At 41.6% G+C, this 14139-nt stretch overlaps 1 protein-coding gene across 1 annotated transcript in view; it reads right to left on the reverse strand.

The window, feature by feature from the left end:
• Positions 1-231: 231 nt before the first annotated feature.
• Positions 232-14139, reverse strand: part of Asb9 (ankyrin repeat and SOCS box containing 9) — a 43454-nt gene continuing 29546 nt past the window's right edge. The window contains exons 4-8 of the mRNA XM_021153630.2: positions 10438-10545; positions 8177-8327; positions 6373-6507; positions 4365-4556; positions 232-433 (exon numbers count right to left, since the gene is read on the reverse strand). Of these exons, the coding sequence (XP_021009289.1) occupies positions 309-433; positions 4365-4556; positions 6373-6507; positions 8177-8327; positions 10438-10545 (711 nt within the window). The 3' untranslated portion in view covers positions 232-308. The remainder of the gene's footprint in view (positions 434-4364; positions 4557-6372; positions 6508-8176; positions 8328-10437; positions 10546-14139) is intronic.

The raw sequence follows: 14139 nt of genomic DNA on the forward strand, positions 1-14139 counted from the left end.
GTTAGCTGTGAAGGCTCAATTAGATGCTGCATAAAGTGTTCCTTGCTTGGTGATTGGCATGTAGGACATGTTCAAGACCAATAGCTATTTTTAGACAGTCCCGTTTACGCAGAGGACAAGCAGTCTTCACACTCTCTAACCAATACTATGAAGTACCCCGTGTGCTCTTTTTAAAGATAAGGGTCTTACTAGAAAAAAATCAAAAGAAACCACTAGTCTACCATTATTAACCTTCATTTATTTGAAACTCCAGTGGTAAGAGTTTCAACACCATTTTTCAGTTGCTTGCGAATCCAGTCCCTCCACAATTAAAGGTGTAAAAGGAAGCGCTTCAGGTCTTCCGGGAGGAGGAGTTCAGAAATCTTATGATGCTGCCGAATGCCAAAGCATTTCCGGATTCTCAGGCGGCATAGCTGCCTCAAAGACTGGGGTCCTGGAGGAAGAACATGGGACAAATCATGCTTGTTTTGCTAATCGAGGACGACCTTTTCAATCATACATTATATATCACATTCTTATACAGATACACTAAACACTTTAAGTCCATGTTTCCTTGGTTTATTTTTTTTTTCGTTTTTTTGTTTCTTTTTTGAGATTATAATATAATTACATCAATTCCCTCTTCCCTTCCTTTCCTCCCAACATTCCTGTATGCCCTTTCTTTCAAATAAATTCATGGTCTCTTTTTACATTAATTGTTATGTGCATAGATGAGGGAGGCATTTTTTTAGGCCATGATCTCTCTTTTCCTGTATTTAACTGAAGTAAGATCATTAGATATTTTCAGATACTTTTATCTATATGTATGTGTATACATGATAGTATGAGCACATGCTTGACGGTACCCATGGAGGCCAGCAGCGAGCATAGCATCACCCCAGTCCTCTGCAAATGCAGGAGGCACTCATAAATTGCTCAGCCATCTCCATCCCTTGTTCGATTTTAGTTTAGGACAGACTAAAAACTATCTAAAAGTTAGCCACCTCACTAATAGAAGTTTAAAGAAACTAACTTGGGAATTAACAACTATACAACAGTTTCAATCATAAAAAGTAAAATTCCTATTTCATGGTGTTGTCGTTTACCTTAAAAATTAAACCATATTTCTAGATGCAAGTATGTTTATAATATTAGCAAGTTAAGATATTCAAATATGCTTAGCTCAAAGTAAATCATAAGTTCATGTAGTTAAATTGTGTTTACTTTTCTATCCTGTACTCTAAGCTTTCCCAAACTTTAGCTCATTTGTGAAAAGTGAACTAATATAAATATGTACAGGGAACATCCAAGAGCTTACATTTTAGGGTGATAGTTCTCAACAAGCTGGGTAGGAAAAAAGAAAAGGAAGGTATTTTCTCCCTAGGGGACATTACTCAACATCTCGAGGCACTTTTTGATTAGCATTACTTGAAAATATTAGCACTACTTGCTAGCATCTGCGCACAGCACAGCTCCTAAATCCAGCTATCAATGGTACCAAGGTTTAGAATCCCTATTACACTATAAAAGGTAAGGTATAATCACCATCCCCAGCCCCACTTCTTGCACCAAATTAAAATGGAAATTCTTCTTTGGTATTTTTTTAACAGAAAACTGTATAGTCATAATAAATTTCATGAAACAATAGCTCTCAATCCATGGTGAAATTTAGATTTGTCTGGAGCTGAAGAAGTTTAAACTATATGAAGCTGCATCCCACTCCAGAAACATTGGTTCAATTATTGTTGGTGTGTGCCTGTGCATCTGGATTTTTTTAAAGCATGGGCCCCAGGTCATTTTCTTGTGAAGTCAGACTTGAAACTGCAGTTGAAATGATACTGTGGCTTCTACTGTCCTGTAGCCTTACCATGCGCTACAGGTAAACTTAGTTTTGGATCTCTCGGGTGATGGGGAACAAGAACTGAAGACGAATAGAGTCAAAGGAGTGTGTGTAATCTCTAGATGGAGTGCTAACAGCACGTTCCAAGAGGTTGCAAGTGAAGGCAACATCAGAATATGTTCAAGGCACAGGTCAGCAAACTTCACAGCACACACTTTGAGAGAAATGGAAGTTAACCTAACTTCACTAAGGAGTGTTAGAGGATATGACTAATTAGGGGCAACTGTGGGTGGTCCTCAAAAAGATAAATGAAGAAGAGGACTTCAGAGCAAGCTTGGTGGGAGTCATTGCATGGTCTCGATCTGTGCCATGAGAAAACATGTTTTAGATGCCAAGCACGGGAGGGGTGGGGGATAATATTCTTGAAATTCTTTCTTTTAGCTTCCAAAAAAAGGGGGGGGGGAGATCTCCACCATTCCTAACTTCCATGCCAAGCCCAACTCAGAACACAGTTAAGTTCCAGCTAATACTCCCAAGTCCACATACCCTTGAAGAAAGACAGCAATTTAATTAAGTTGCCTCCCTGAGCACCGAGCACCAGGTAAGCTGAATCATCAAAGAAACCCAGGGACAGAAGCTGATGTGTTCTATCTGCAGGTCTAACTTTTTTTTTTTTTTTTGCTTGCTTGCCTGGGACCATTTCTTGTGGGCCATTGGACTGCTAAGAAATGCCTCACCCAAATCCTGAAAGTGACCCCTAAAGGCAAAACAGAAGTGAAAGAAAACACTAAGCCAGGCATGGTGGGACACATCTTTAATACTAACAGTCATGCAAAAGGCAGAGGGATCTCTGTGACTTCAAGGCTAGCCTGATCTACGTAGCAAGTTCATGGATAACAAGCAGTAGGCACAGAGACCCTGCCAAAAAAGAAAGAAAGAAAGAAAGAAAAGAAAGAAAGAAAGAAAGAAAGAAAGAAAGAAAGAAAGAAAGAAAGAAAGAAAGAAAAAAGAAAAAGAAAAAATGAAGGAAGGAAGGAAGGAAGGAAGGAAGGAAGGAAGGAAGGAAGGAAGGAAGGAAGGAAAAAAATTACCAGTGAAGACAATCTGAAAATCTTATAACATCATATGAAAACGATATATTCACCACACTATGTGAATTTGCTAGACCCCGAGGCACAGTTGCCTCTGTATATTACTTTCCCAATAAAAATATTAAAACCGGTATTTTAGAACTATGTTAGTATAAAGATGAATATAATTCTGGTTAGGTTTTATTCATCCTTCTTCTGTTTTAATGGGAATTGAAATATTTCTGTGGGCCCTGAGGAACTGTAAGAGAAAGTAGCTCTATGTGTATAACATAGAAATTTTTCAAAACAAGAAATCGTCAAGATGCAGGCAGAAATGCCCAGTGATTATCCCACGCTACTTAATGGAAAGAGAAGTCTGGTTGGTTCCTTCTGCCTGCATCAGTCTTTCTTAGCCTGCCCTGCAATACTAAGGAGTGCAGGTAACTTCAGGACAGGCAATTGCCCTGAGCCAGTGGGAGCAGAAAGAAGTTCTTGGACCACTTTATCACTCTACCCAGAAGCAGCCCTACTTCTCAGCCTGTGGTTAGAAAATAACCAGCTTACTTGACATCAGGGTCCCTCAACTCGGAAGGTCTACTTCAGAGTCCCACAGTCCAAAAACAAAGCACAGTCAACATTCTGGTAGAACAACTAATAAGGCGATCAGGTTTCCTTGCGACCTGAAGGCTTCTTTGCTCCATGAAATGCCCCTTCTCCTGTGCAGACCACTGTTTAGTAATTTGTGTGGGCAGTGTGAGTTCTTATTTGTGGTAAACTTGCAAGAGTAAATGTATCTTGATTGGTGTAAATCTTTAAACAAATGCTCTAAACGCTTAGTTAGCTACATCTTAACCCCAGCAATCATTTACTCAGTGATTTGACTGGTATATGGGGCAGTTCCGACATCTTGAGAAACCAGACAATACCTAGAAGGCATCTGCAGAATCACTCTAAGCAGTGGCTCTCAGCCTGTGGCTTGCGACCCCTTAGAAGGTTGAATGACTCTTTCACAGGGATTGGCTAAGACCATCAGAAAACATAGGCGTTTACATTATTATTCACACACGTAGCAAAATTGCAATTATGAAGTAGCAACAAAAATGACTTTATGGTTAGGGGGGTCACCATTACAGGAGGAACTTGTATTAAAGGGTCACAGCGTTAGGAAGATTGAGAACCACGGCTCTAAAGCGTGTTGCATTTAACTTTAATATCAAATATTTCTAAATCATAGCTGACCTCTTTTAAAACTGGCCAAACGGCCTGACTCCAACATATCAAACAAGAAAAGGCTAAATTTTACTTCATTAGCAATGATGTGCCTTGTTGAATTATCTCAGGTTCCCCATGCATGATGAGGGCAGAGAGTGAGCTTTATAGAACTGGAAGTCAGAACTTAGTAAGTCCCTGCCTCACACTAGGGATCAAAGGAGTCTCTATGGGTTAGGGCTTCGATTAGGGCAATAGAGAGGCACCTTCATTCTGCGAGAAGATCTGGATCAAAGGACTCTCCAGAGGCACCAGGTCCACAGGACGTTTGCCATCAGCATTCTTGGCTTGAGCATTTGCTCCGAAATCCAAGAGCAGATGCACCAGCTCAACACTGGACATCCTGGCCACTACGTGAAGAGGAGAATCCAAGCCTTTGCCTTGATTCACAGATACTCCTAAATGGTCACAAGAACAAAAGAGGTCACAAAGCAGTGCTAGCCATTCCCTTTCCGGAAAAAAATGACTCTCAAGAGACTTTCAATGTGGGGAATTCGTGATGAACAGAATTCTTTAAGATTGGGAACTGATTTCATTTTATGTCATTTAAGATAATAAGAAAATTGGGCACTGGATATACAACTCTGTTGGCAAAGTTCTTGCCGTACAAAAAAAAAATCAGTGTTCAGTCACCAGCACCCAGAGAAAAATGTGAATATGGTAATATATGCTGGTAATGAGCTGGACAGTGAGACAGACAGACCCTTGAAGGCAGCCTAGCCTAATCGGTGAGTCCCCGGTGAGACTGCTCCAAAATTCAAACTGGATGGCTCCAGGGGAACGACATCTCAGGATGACCTTTGACCTCCACAAGCATGAGCACACCTGCACATGCACGCTCACATTCACACACACATGCACACATGCATTCCCCTCCCCACATGAACACGCACATGTTCATGCAAATACAATAAAAGGGAATTTTATTTGACAACATGAAGGAAAGGACCATGTAAGCTGTGTAGCATATGGCATTAGCAATTCACCACCACAGAGTATTATGCATGGGCATGGTACAATCAAGAGAAAGTCTGGGTAGCATGAACGCTGCCAATTCATTATTAATGCAATCTAAGTATTAGTACAGACCACGAATAAGGCTAAAATGAGGAAACCCCACATACATCCAGAAGCTGGATTCATACACTGGGCAGCACTGCATTTAAAGCTATGGGATGTGAGACTGTGTGAACTGGATCATTAAACACAACCAATTCAGGGAGGCATTTCTCCCTCTAAGTTGGAATAATTGATTCTGTTACCACAGGAAAGCTGACAAGTTATCTTTAGGAGTAATGACCATCCCTACCCAATTCTCCCTCCACCATCTAAATCAATTCTCACCCCTGCTCAGAGCTTGGTTCTCACTGACACGTATGCAGGCTCCCACTTTTTACCTGAACTAGGGACTCCATTCACACGCGCACACACACACACACACACACACACACACACACACACATACACACAGTATGCCCAGTCGCCTGGTCAACAAATACTAGTTTTACTTTGTGAGAGATGCCAAATATGGCCCTGCCCTGGATACGAGCGTTAAATGCCTCGAAGCTTAAAAACTCTCCCTAAAATAATAGGCAGGAGGGAGAGTGGCAGAGAAAATTTATGAATAAGAACTGCTATCAAACAAGGGAAAATAAATAGGAAGGAGAAAACAGTCAGTGTGGGGAGAGACTCCTGGAGCCTTCAAGGAAGATCACAATGTAGATAAAGAGTTGCCCTAGTGCTCCCAGTGTTGGGAAGGCGACTGGACAACCATAAGGGAGTGAAAAGGAATGATAGTGCATCCCTTCAAGAAAAAAACAAAATACAAAAAAACTGTTTATGGCAGGCAAATGTGGAAGATGGTCCCAAAAAGAGAAGAGTCAGCTACAACTGCAGCTTTGCACACTCTGCAGAACTCAATCATTTAACTGTCCAGCTAGAGAGAGGCAGAGGGCAGGGAGGAAAAGCTTGTAATAAATGAGGACCACCCTGGAAAAAGGTATGGGTGTTATCATCAACATCATCTTCTTCTTCCTCCCTCATTGTCTTGCTAGTTAGAAGTGTGACAATTAAAATGTAAACAGTGTAGAACAACTTCCCATCAGAACAGCAGGGTCTTGCTCAATCCCCTTGCCCACACTCTCTCCTCTTGTATGACAGGAGGATCTTTAGGGGTCATGTAATTTGCTCATTTCCATGCCCTTTTTTCCTTACCTGATTCTAGGAGCTTCTTGGCACAGGCTACTTGATGGTTTTTACAAGCCACATACAGAGGTGTTCCCAGATGGCTGATGTTATAGTCAATATTGGCCCCATAAGCTGCGAGGGACTCAATGCATTTCACATATCCTGTAGCACAAAAAGAAAGAAACAAACAGAAGAGTTACAGCATAAATTTACTAAATAACAGTCCCTATTTTGTGTGTGTTTAAATACACTCCCAACATATCCAGGAATCAAAAGTCATATTCTTTACTTACAATAGAGAATATTTTAAATACAACAGAAAGAGTAAATGTCTGTCCCAAGCCATTAGATCAGCTCCCCACTGAACATCCTAGCCTATTCATCTCCTCCCATGTAGAGAAGAATACGGCTTTTTGCCTCGGTTTCCCCAAAACAAAAGGAGGATCAACCAAAGAAGCAATCTCCAACCATCAACAAAATGTCAGCTGCCACTGAGAGTGGAACTGCATTCACTAGCCATGGAAAGCAACCCGCAGCCATTTACTTTTATGGATTGTGTGTTTATAACTAGTCTGGTCAGGGAAGAGACATGGAAAAACAAGGCTAATTGCACATGCCAGCAAGATTTTGCTGAAGGAACCCTGGTATAGCTGTCTCATATGAGGCTATACCAGTGCCTGGCAAACACAGAAGTGGATGCTCACAGTCATCTATAGAATGGAACACAGGGCCCAGTGGAGGCCAGCGAAAGTACCCAAGGAGCTGAAGGGGTCTGCAACCCTATAGGTGGAACAACAATATGAACTAACCAGTAGCCCCAGAGCTTGTGTCTCTAGCTGCATAAGTACCAGAAGATTGCCTACTTGGCCATCATTGGGAAGAGAGGCCCTTTGGTCTTGCAAACTTTATATGCCCCAGTACAGGGGAATGCCAGGGCCAAGAAGTGGGAGCGGGTGGGTAGGAGAGTGGGGACAGGGAGGGTATAGGGAACTTTCAGGATAGCATTTGAAATGTATATAAAGAAAATATCTAATAATAAAAAATGATGGTCCTGAAGAAAGACATAGAATGAATAAAGAAAATATGGTACATATGTAACACAGAGTTTTATTCTACCATAAAGAAGAATTCAACTTTACTGTTTGCATGGAAATGAATGGAATTGGAGAGCACCATATTAAGCAAGTAAGATAAACTCAGAAAGACAAATACAAACTATACACTCATTCACTCATATGTGGAACCCAGATTATATGCGCACACATGCTGTCTCTTGCTCTCTCACTTTCTCTCCTGTGTTCTCTCTCTCTCTCTCTCCTCTCTCTCTCTCTCTCTCTCTCTCTCTCTCTCTCTCTCTCTCTCTCTCTCTCTCTCTCTCTCTCCCCCTATAAAAGTAGAAGGGAAGCTACTTGAGAAAGAACACAGCTGGTAGAAGAAGGGCAGGAGAGGGAAATGGAGCTGAACATGATTGAGGTACATGATAACTTTGAAAGAAAATGTTACTATAGAACCTATTACTTCCATACAATTAAATATAGACCTTGCTTTCTATGAGATCATATATTCCACAAAAATCCATAACTTCCTATGTGTTTACCATTGCCTACTCTAGCAATATAGCTCTGAAAGGGTGATTCTCAAACATACGTGTGCATCAGAGCCTGGAGCAGGTCCCAAGAGTCTGCACTCACATGCCCGGTCATATGGATGCTCCTACCAACACACCTTTTGAAAACTACTGCTCTAAAATATCCCTCTGCTTTCCTATTTCTGTAGTTAGAGCTTCCTTGAAGGACTGGGTGAAACCCCTAAATATTACCAATGGATTTACCTCTTTTAGCAGCCTCGTGGATGGGAGAGGCCAGCTCAGTCTCAGGGTGGGGAGTGGCTCCATGCTGTAGCAGAAGATTCACACAGTCCTGGCTGCCGCTGACACATGCATTAAACAAGGGAGTTCGCCAATCTATGGTCATGCCATTCACCTGCGAAGAAAACCAAACTCCAGGATAAAGAGAGGGACTGATGTGAACTGAACTCAAACTGAATCCTTCCACTTTCAATGTGGGTTTTTTTTAAACTTCTCTGAGCCTTAAACTCCATCTTTTTCTATAAAATGAGAACCACCAAATTCTGAACGATTGTCATGGAAAAAAAAGAACAAAGTATAAAACAGAAGGCAGTAATAATATTACTGAATGGTCTTTCTTCCCTGCCCTCTTTGGGGTCATGAATCTAGTAGTGATGACTTCCATAGCATAGCTTTCAAATGAATGTCTCTATTTTAAACACCCATCCTAAGACAGTAGTAGCCAGAATACTCTGAAAATGATTTTTAAAAAGAATATATTTTTCATTTAAAAGGATGATACTCATGTAGATATGCTTAACAGATAAAAAAGATTTTATTTAGTTTATTCATTTATGAGAGAATTGGTAAGATGGTAGGGTTAGATCAAAGAAAAAATTATATGGTTAGTCAATATGAAACTTAAATATGTTTGCAAATTGATACAGAACTGGTTAACAAGACTGTAAAACTATAGATTTCAGAGCTAGTTTTTATTAGAATGAATACAAATCTCATAGACATTTACAAGCTACCATCCATGTCATGATGCTTGGGCTACAAACAATAGATAACAAGCCCATATCCACATGGACGCTTCTATCTTGTCATATGGTCATGTGCATCTGTTAAATGAAGTCACTGTGGGAATTAAACTGAATTCACCACTACATTCTCTTCCCAAGGAAGGCCAAGACCTAGATGAGGTACAGAAGATACAGGGTGCAAATTTCAAGGAGATGCTCAATCTCAAGATGCCATAGTGCCACAGGACCATAAAGTGATTGTTCCTTTAACAGTTCCATTCCAGCTGCTTCTTTTGTATGTGGTTTTGTCATAAATGACAAGAAACCTCCTCACCCACTCTACTCTCCTGCTCTAAGAAATGGGTTAGTAAAATTTGCCCAGTTTCACTTGCAGACTTTTGTGTTAGTTGGGTCTTGTGGATGGAAGCCCTTATTTTCCTTTAATTCACCATTTGGCAGACTGGTTCTAAGGTCCTTCTGTTTCAGATTAGACATCATTTCCTATAGGAAGCTCCTCTTGAAATCCCCCACTGGAAAGAGATGAACACTTTTATGTGCTCCCAATAATCCCTACTGATCCCCTGACTCTTTGTTAGTTTCCAAACTGGCTCAAGCTCTTTCCATCCTGTGGCACTATGGCATCTTGAGATTGAGCATCTCCTTGAAATTTGCACCCTGTATCTTCTGTACCTCATCTAGGTCTTGGCCTTCCTTGGGAAGAGAATGTAGTGGTGAATTCAGTTTAATTCCCACAGTGACTTCATTTAACAGATGCACATGACCACAGTGCACATGTCTTACCATAGGGCTCTGCAGCCCCTCCCATCACAAGATGGAGGCCTTTTTTTCCCAATACTTGAATGCAGGCTTGTCTACAAGACTTACTTTAGCCAATATGACAGTAGCAAATGGAATGCAAGAAAAAGATCTGCCCTCTTTTGCTTCCCTTGTAATTCCTGCTCTCCTGCGAACAATTATAGACCACTTTCTAAAAGATGAGAGACTACACAGAGACTTCTTAATGAAGTCTAATAAATAAAATGGTTCAGACTCTAAGCACAGATTTTGGAGTGGTTTAAAATAGACCCCATAGACCAGATGTGGTGGTGCATGACTTCAATACCAGCAGTCAGGAGGCAGAGGCAGGAGGATCTCTAAGTTTGAAGCTAACTTCGAGTTCCAGGATAGCCAGAGCCACAGAAAGAACACGTTTCAGAAGGAAGAGAAGGAAAGAGAAGAAGCACAAGAAGACACAGAGGCAGAAGAAGAGGAGGAGAAGGAAGAAGAGGCCGAAGCAGAAGCAGCAGAAACAGAAGGAGGAGGAGGGAAAGAGAGGGGGAGGGAGGAAGGGAAAGAAGGGAAGAAGGAAAGAGGGAGACTGGGGGAGGGAGAGAAAAAGAAAAAAGTGACAAATAATCAAAAGATACTATAAATTATTCAGAGGAATAGAAATGGCCATTTTTCATTTTTTGATGTGTCTATTATTTAAGCTTCACATACCTGAGCTCCATGACTTAGCAAAACACTTGCACAGGACAGGTGACCTCTGAGGCATGCTTCATGGAGGGGAGACACGTGATCTGCTGTGATGATGTTTACAGGCCAACCCTGGAAAAAGAGAAATAGGCTCAAAATGCAGTACAAGGCAACAGTACCCTCGGGTTGGTTCTCTGATATAATTCCAGTACTGTGTGAATTCTTCAAAAAGTTAAGTTGTAGGGTCAGGTAAAGCAGTGGACTAACGTACTATAATGTAAAAACAAAAAAGGCAAGAAGGGCCCATCACACTGTGCAAGTGAAAGCCTAATATAAGATAACCACAAAGGAAATGACTTTACCAGGTTCTGCTGGGGCTGACAACTCAATGATTTCACTGTTGGTTATGTACTTGTTTGTGGAGTACTTGGCATTCTGCTCCATTTAGCATGAGACTTCACCAAACATTTACTGAGAAGGATATGTATGGCATGGGATGGTGAAGGCAAGAATAGGGTGAGCCTTCGCTTACCTGGCTTACATCTGTAGGACTGGGGAGCCCTCCAGTGACTCGTCTCCTGGTGGTAACAGCCCATGTGACCTCCTCCCCTTTAATGTGGGATTTGATGATGCTGCCTCTTCCTCCTCCTTCATTTCCTTCATTCTTTCTTTTCCTCTTCCTTCTCCTGTCTTCCTCACCCACCCACTCCTTATCCTTTCCTTCTCCTGTGCTCTTCCTACCCCCTTCCTCCCCTTTCCCTAGTCTTCTCTTTCCTCCTCCTCCCTCACCTGTGCTTCTCCCCCTCAACTACTCTTCCCCTCCTCTTCCTTCCCCGGTCTAATTCCTCTCTTCTGCTTCCCCTCCTCTCTTCCCCGTCCTCCTCATCCTTTTGCATACCCTAAGGCACTACTCTCCGCCCTGCCCCCCAGCCTTATACCTGTCAATATTTGCTTCTAATTAAGAAGATATGCAAAGATGATAAAGGGTTGTTTCCAAGATTAAATGTCAACCTATATTTGGCTCACTCTCTCTTTAGTGTTAGCATCACTTTGGCTTATTCTACTAAACGTCCTTGACAAGAAAATGAGGGTGGCCTCTGCTCAAAAACCAGCCAGGAAATGAGACCCTCAGTCCAACAACTCAGGAGGAATTGGATCTTGTCAGCTGCTGCCTCAGTGAGCTTGGCTATACAGATCTTCAGTTAGACAAGCCTTACAAAGACTGCAGCTTTCGAGACTCCCTGCCCCAGCAAAATGTCCGAATTCCTGACAGAGTTGTTAACAAATCCACATGTCTGTTGTTTCAATGTTACTAACTCTGGGCCATTTTATTTGTACATAGCAAGTGGTGTGGACCAAGTGATACAGGGACAATGCACTAGGTAAGCCTCTGTAGATTAAAAAGTCCCCAAAGCCAAGGGACAATTGCATTCCCACACTAACTAAGCCTTTGACATCTGGAAAAGCACAATGTCTGTATGTTTACCCTTAGGATCCATCACCCTCTGGGGATACTTGTTGTCCGGGAGATGATAGATCATGAGCCAAATGCAAGCAGAACAGGAAAAGAGGTTCAGAAAGAGTTCCCCAGCCTCAGCCCCACTCCATCTTAGAACACACTGTCCTGGGAAACATGGATACAATACAAATACTTTTTAGTCTATGTGTGCTTAGGGTTGTTTTTTAATTTCATGCTTATGTATGTGTGTATATGTATGTATGTACATGTATGGTCTGTTTTACATGTGCAGGTGTGATGTAAATACAAACACACATGTGTGTTCATGTACATGTGTCCTACTTTATCACCGTCTTCCTTATGCCCTAGAGACAGGGACTCTCATTAAACCTTCGCTTTGATTGGTGGTAAGAAAGTCCAGTAATTCTTCTGCCCCTTCCCTCCCTACCACAGTATAGTGCTGAGGTTGCAGGTGCATGTGACCAACCACATTTTCCCATGGGCTCTAGAGATTGGAACTTAGGCCCTCATATTTGTATAGTAGATGCTCTTATCCACTGAGATATCTCCCTAAACCCTGTGCATGATTAATTTAATCAATGACTCAAATATAGGTTGTAAGTTTTCTTCCTGGAACAGTATAAAGTTACCCAAAATTGCTCCAATAAAAGACCTCAGTCTCCATTGATCTCAACACAAATTGTTCTACTTCTTGGACATTTATGATATTATTAGTCAGCCTGTGCTTTTGACCTTTACCTTCTGACCAGCAGGATCACACATTTTGAGATATCAAGTCACTCTCTGCCTACATCCCAGTACACAGGGGCTCAGATCCAGAGCCTAGGAAAAGGTTCTAGGAGACTCACCATAATATGCTTGTAAATGAGAAGCTCCAATGCCCTTGACAGTCTTTCTCTGTCCCTGTTCCTCTGTTTACAGGAAAGGAAGAGACTGTATTTTCCCTCCCTAATCCCATGAACCCTCAAAACATGGCTCCCAGTGCCTGGACACAGGAATAACTTACCTGATTGGATTTATTCCTTCCCCAAGTATCACCATGGACTTTACAACATAGTACCTGGTATTTGACTATTTCCATTATCATAAACTTGTGAATTGTTTCATTTTAGGGAAAGCATCACCCCAGATAATTTGGTTTGGTTTGGTTTCCATTCTCAGTGTTCTCCTATCTAATGTGCTCCACTTAACCTGTAACACACGAGGGCAGTGGAAGGGGGAGGGGTATTCATTGCAAAACTCTTAACTGCAAATATAGGTCTGGTGGCACAGGCCTGCCATCTCAGTTGCTTGGGAGAAGGAGATGGGAGAATCAAAATGTCAAAGTCTGACTGGGCTTCAGGGCAAAGTTCAAAGGCTAGCACCAGTAACTTAGTAAAACCTTGACTCCAAGGGTGAGAAAGGGGCTGGCAGCATAGTTCAGTAGTAGATTACCTGCCAAACATGTGTAAGGCCCTAGGTTCAATTTCCAGACAAACACACACACACACACACACACACACACACACACACACCTGCCTGCATTTCCCCTTATGCAACAGAGCATGTGATAAAGTCAATTGTCCTTTTAAAGGGAATATTTTTAGTCATTCTGTTAATATAAAAAGTAGTCCTGTAGTTATGACCGCCATTTCAAAGCCAGCATTTAGGTACTTGTATATAAACCCAGGAGAACACAAGGGAACACAGAAATTAGCCCCAGGGTGAAGCATTCTCCCATACATTATATATTCACATTGTAACAGAGGTCCTTTAAGTCTCCTTCTGAAAGCTTTGGACCTTAGAATTCATTAAGCCACAGCTGTACTTTCAGTGATCTTATAATCTAACTAATTGATAAATCTGAATCATATAACATCAGGGGGTAATCTTAACCAATTACCTCACAGCTTTTAGTCCACAGTAGGATCTGCATAAAGAACACATATTGACTAGATGGCTGGTTTTTAATGATTCTATTAATATTTGTCAACTCTGCTCAGCCCATGGCCACACACAGTTTTTGGTAGGTTATTTGGGCTGTACAGGATCAGCAACTTGACCAATACAGTGCTCAGTCCCCAGAAACATTCTATTACAGCACAAAGCATCATTTGGATACCTAAAAGAAGTCAAACAACTACAGAGACCTGTAGGCTTGCCAGCTTTTCTGTCCATGGGTTCCAGTTCCTTCTATACTAAGCAGAAAAGAAGCTGATGACCGACAAATACATTATGTGTATGCTCACAGTCATCCATTGGACAGA

The sequence above is a fragment of the Mus caroli genome, unplaced genomic scaffold (assembly GCF_978045245.1).
Source record: "Mus caroli unplaced genomic scaffold, Mus_caroli_1 scaffold_5, whole genome shotgun sequence".
NCBI lineage: Eukaryota > Metazoa > Chordata > Mammalia > Rodentia > Muridae > Mus > Mus caroli.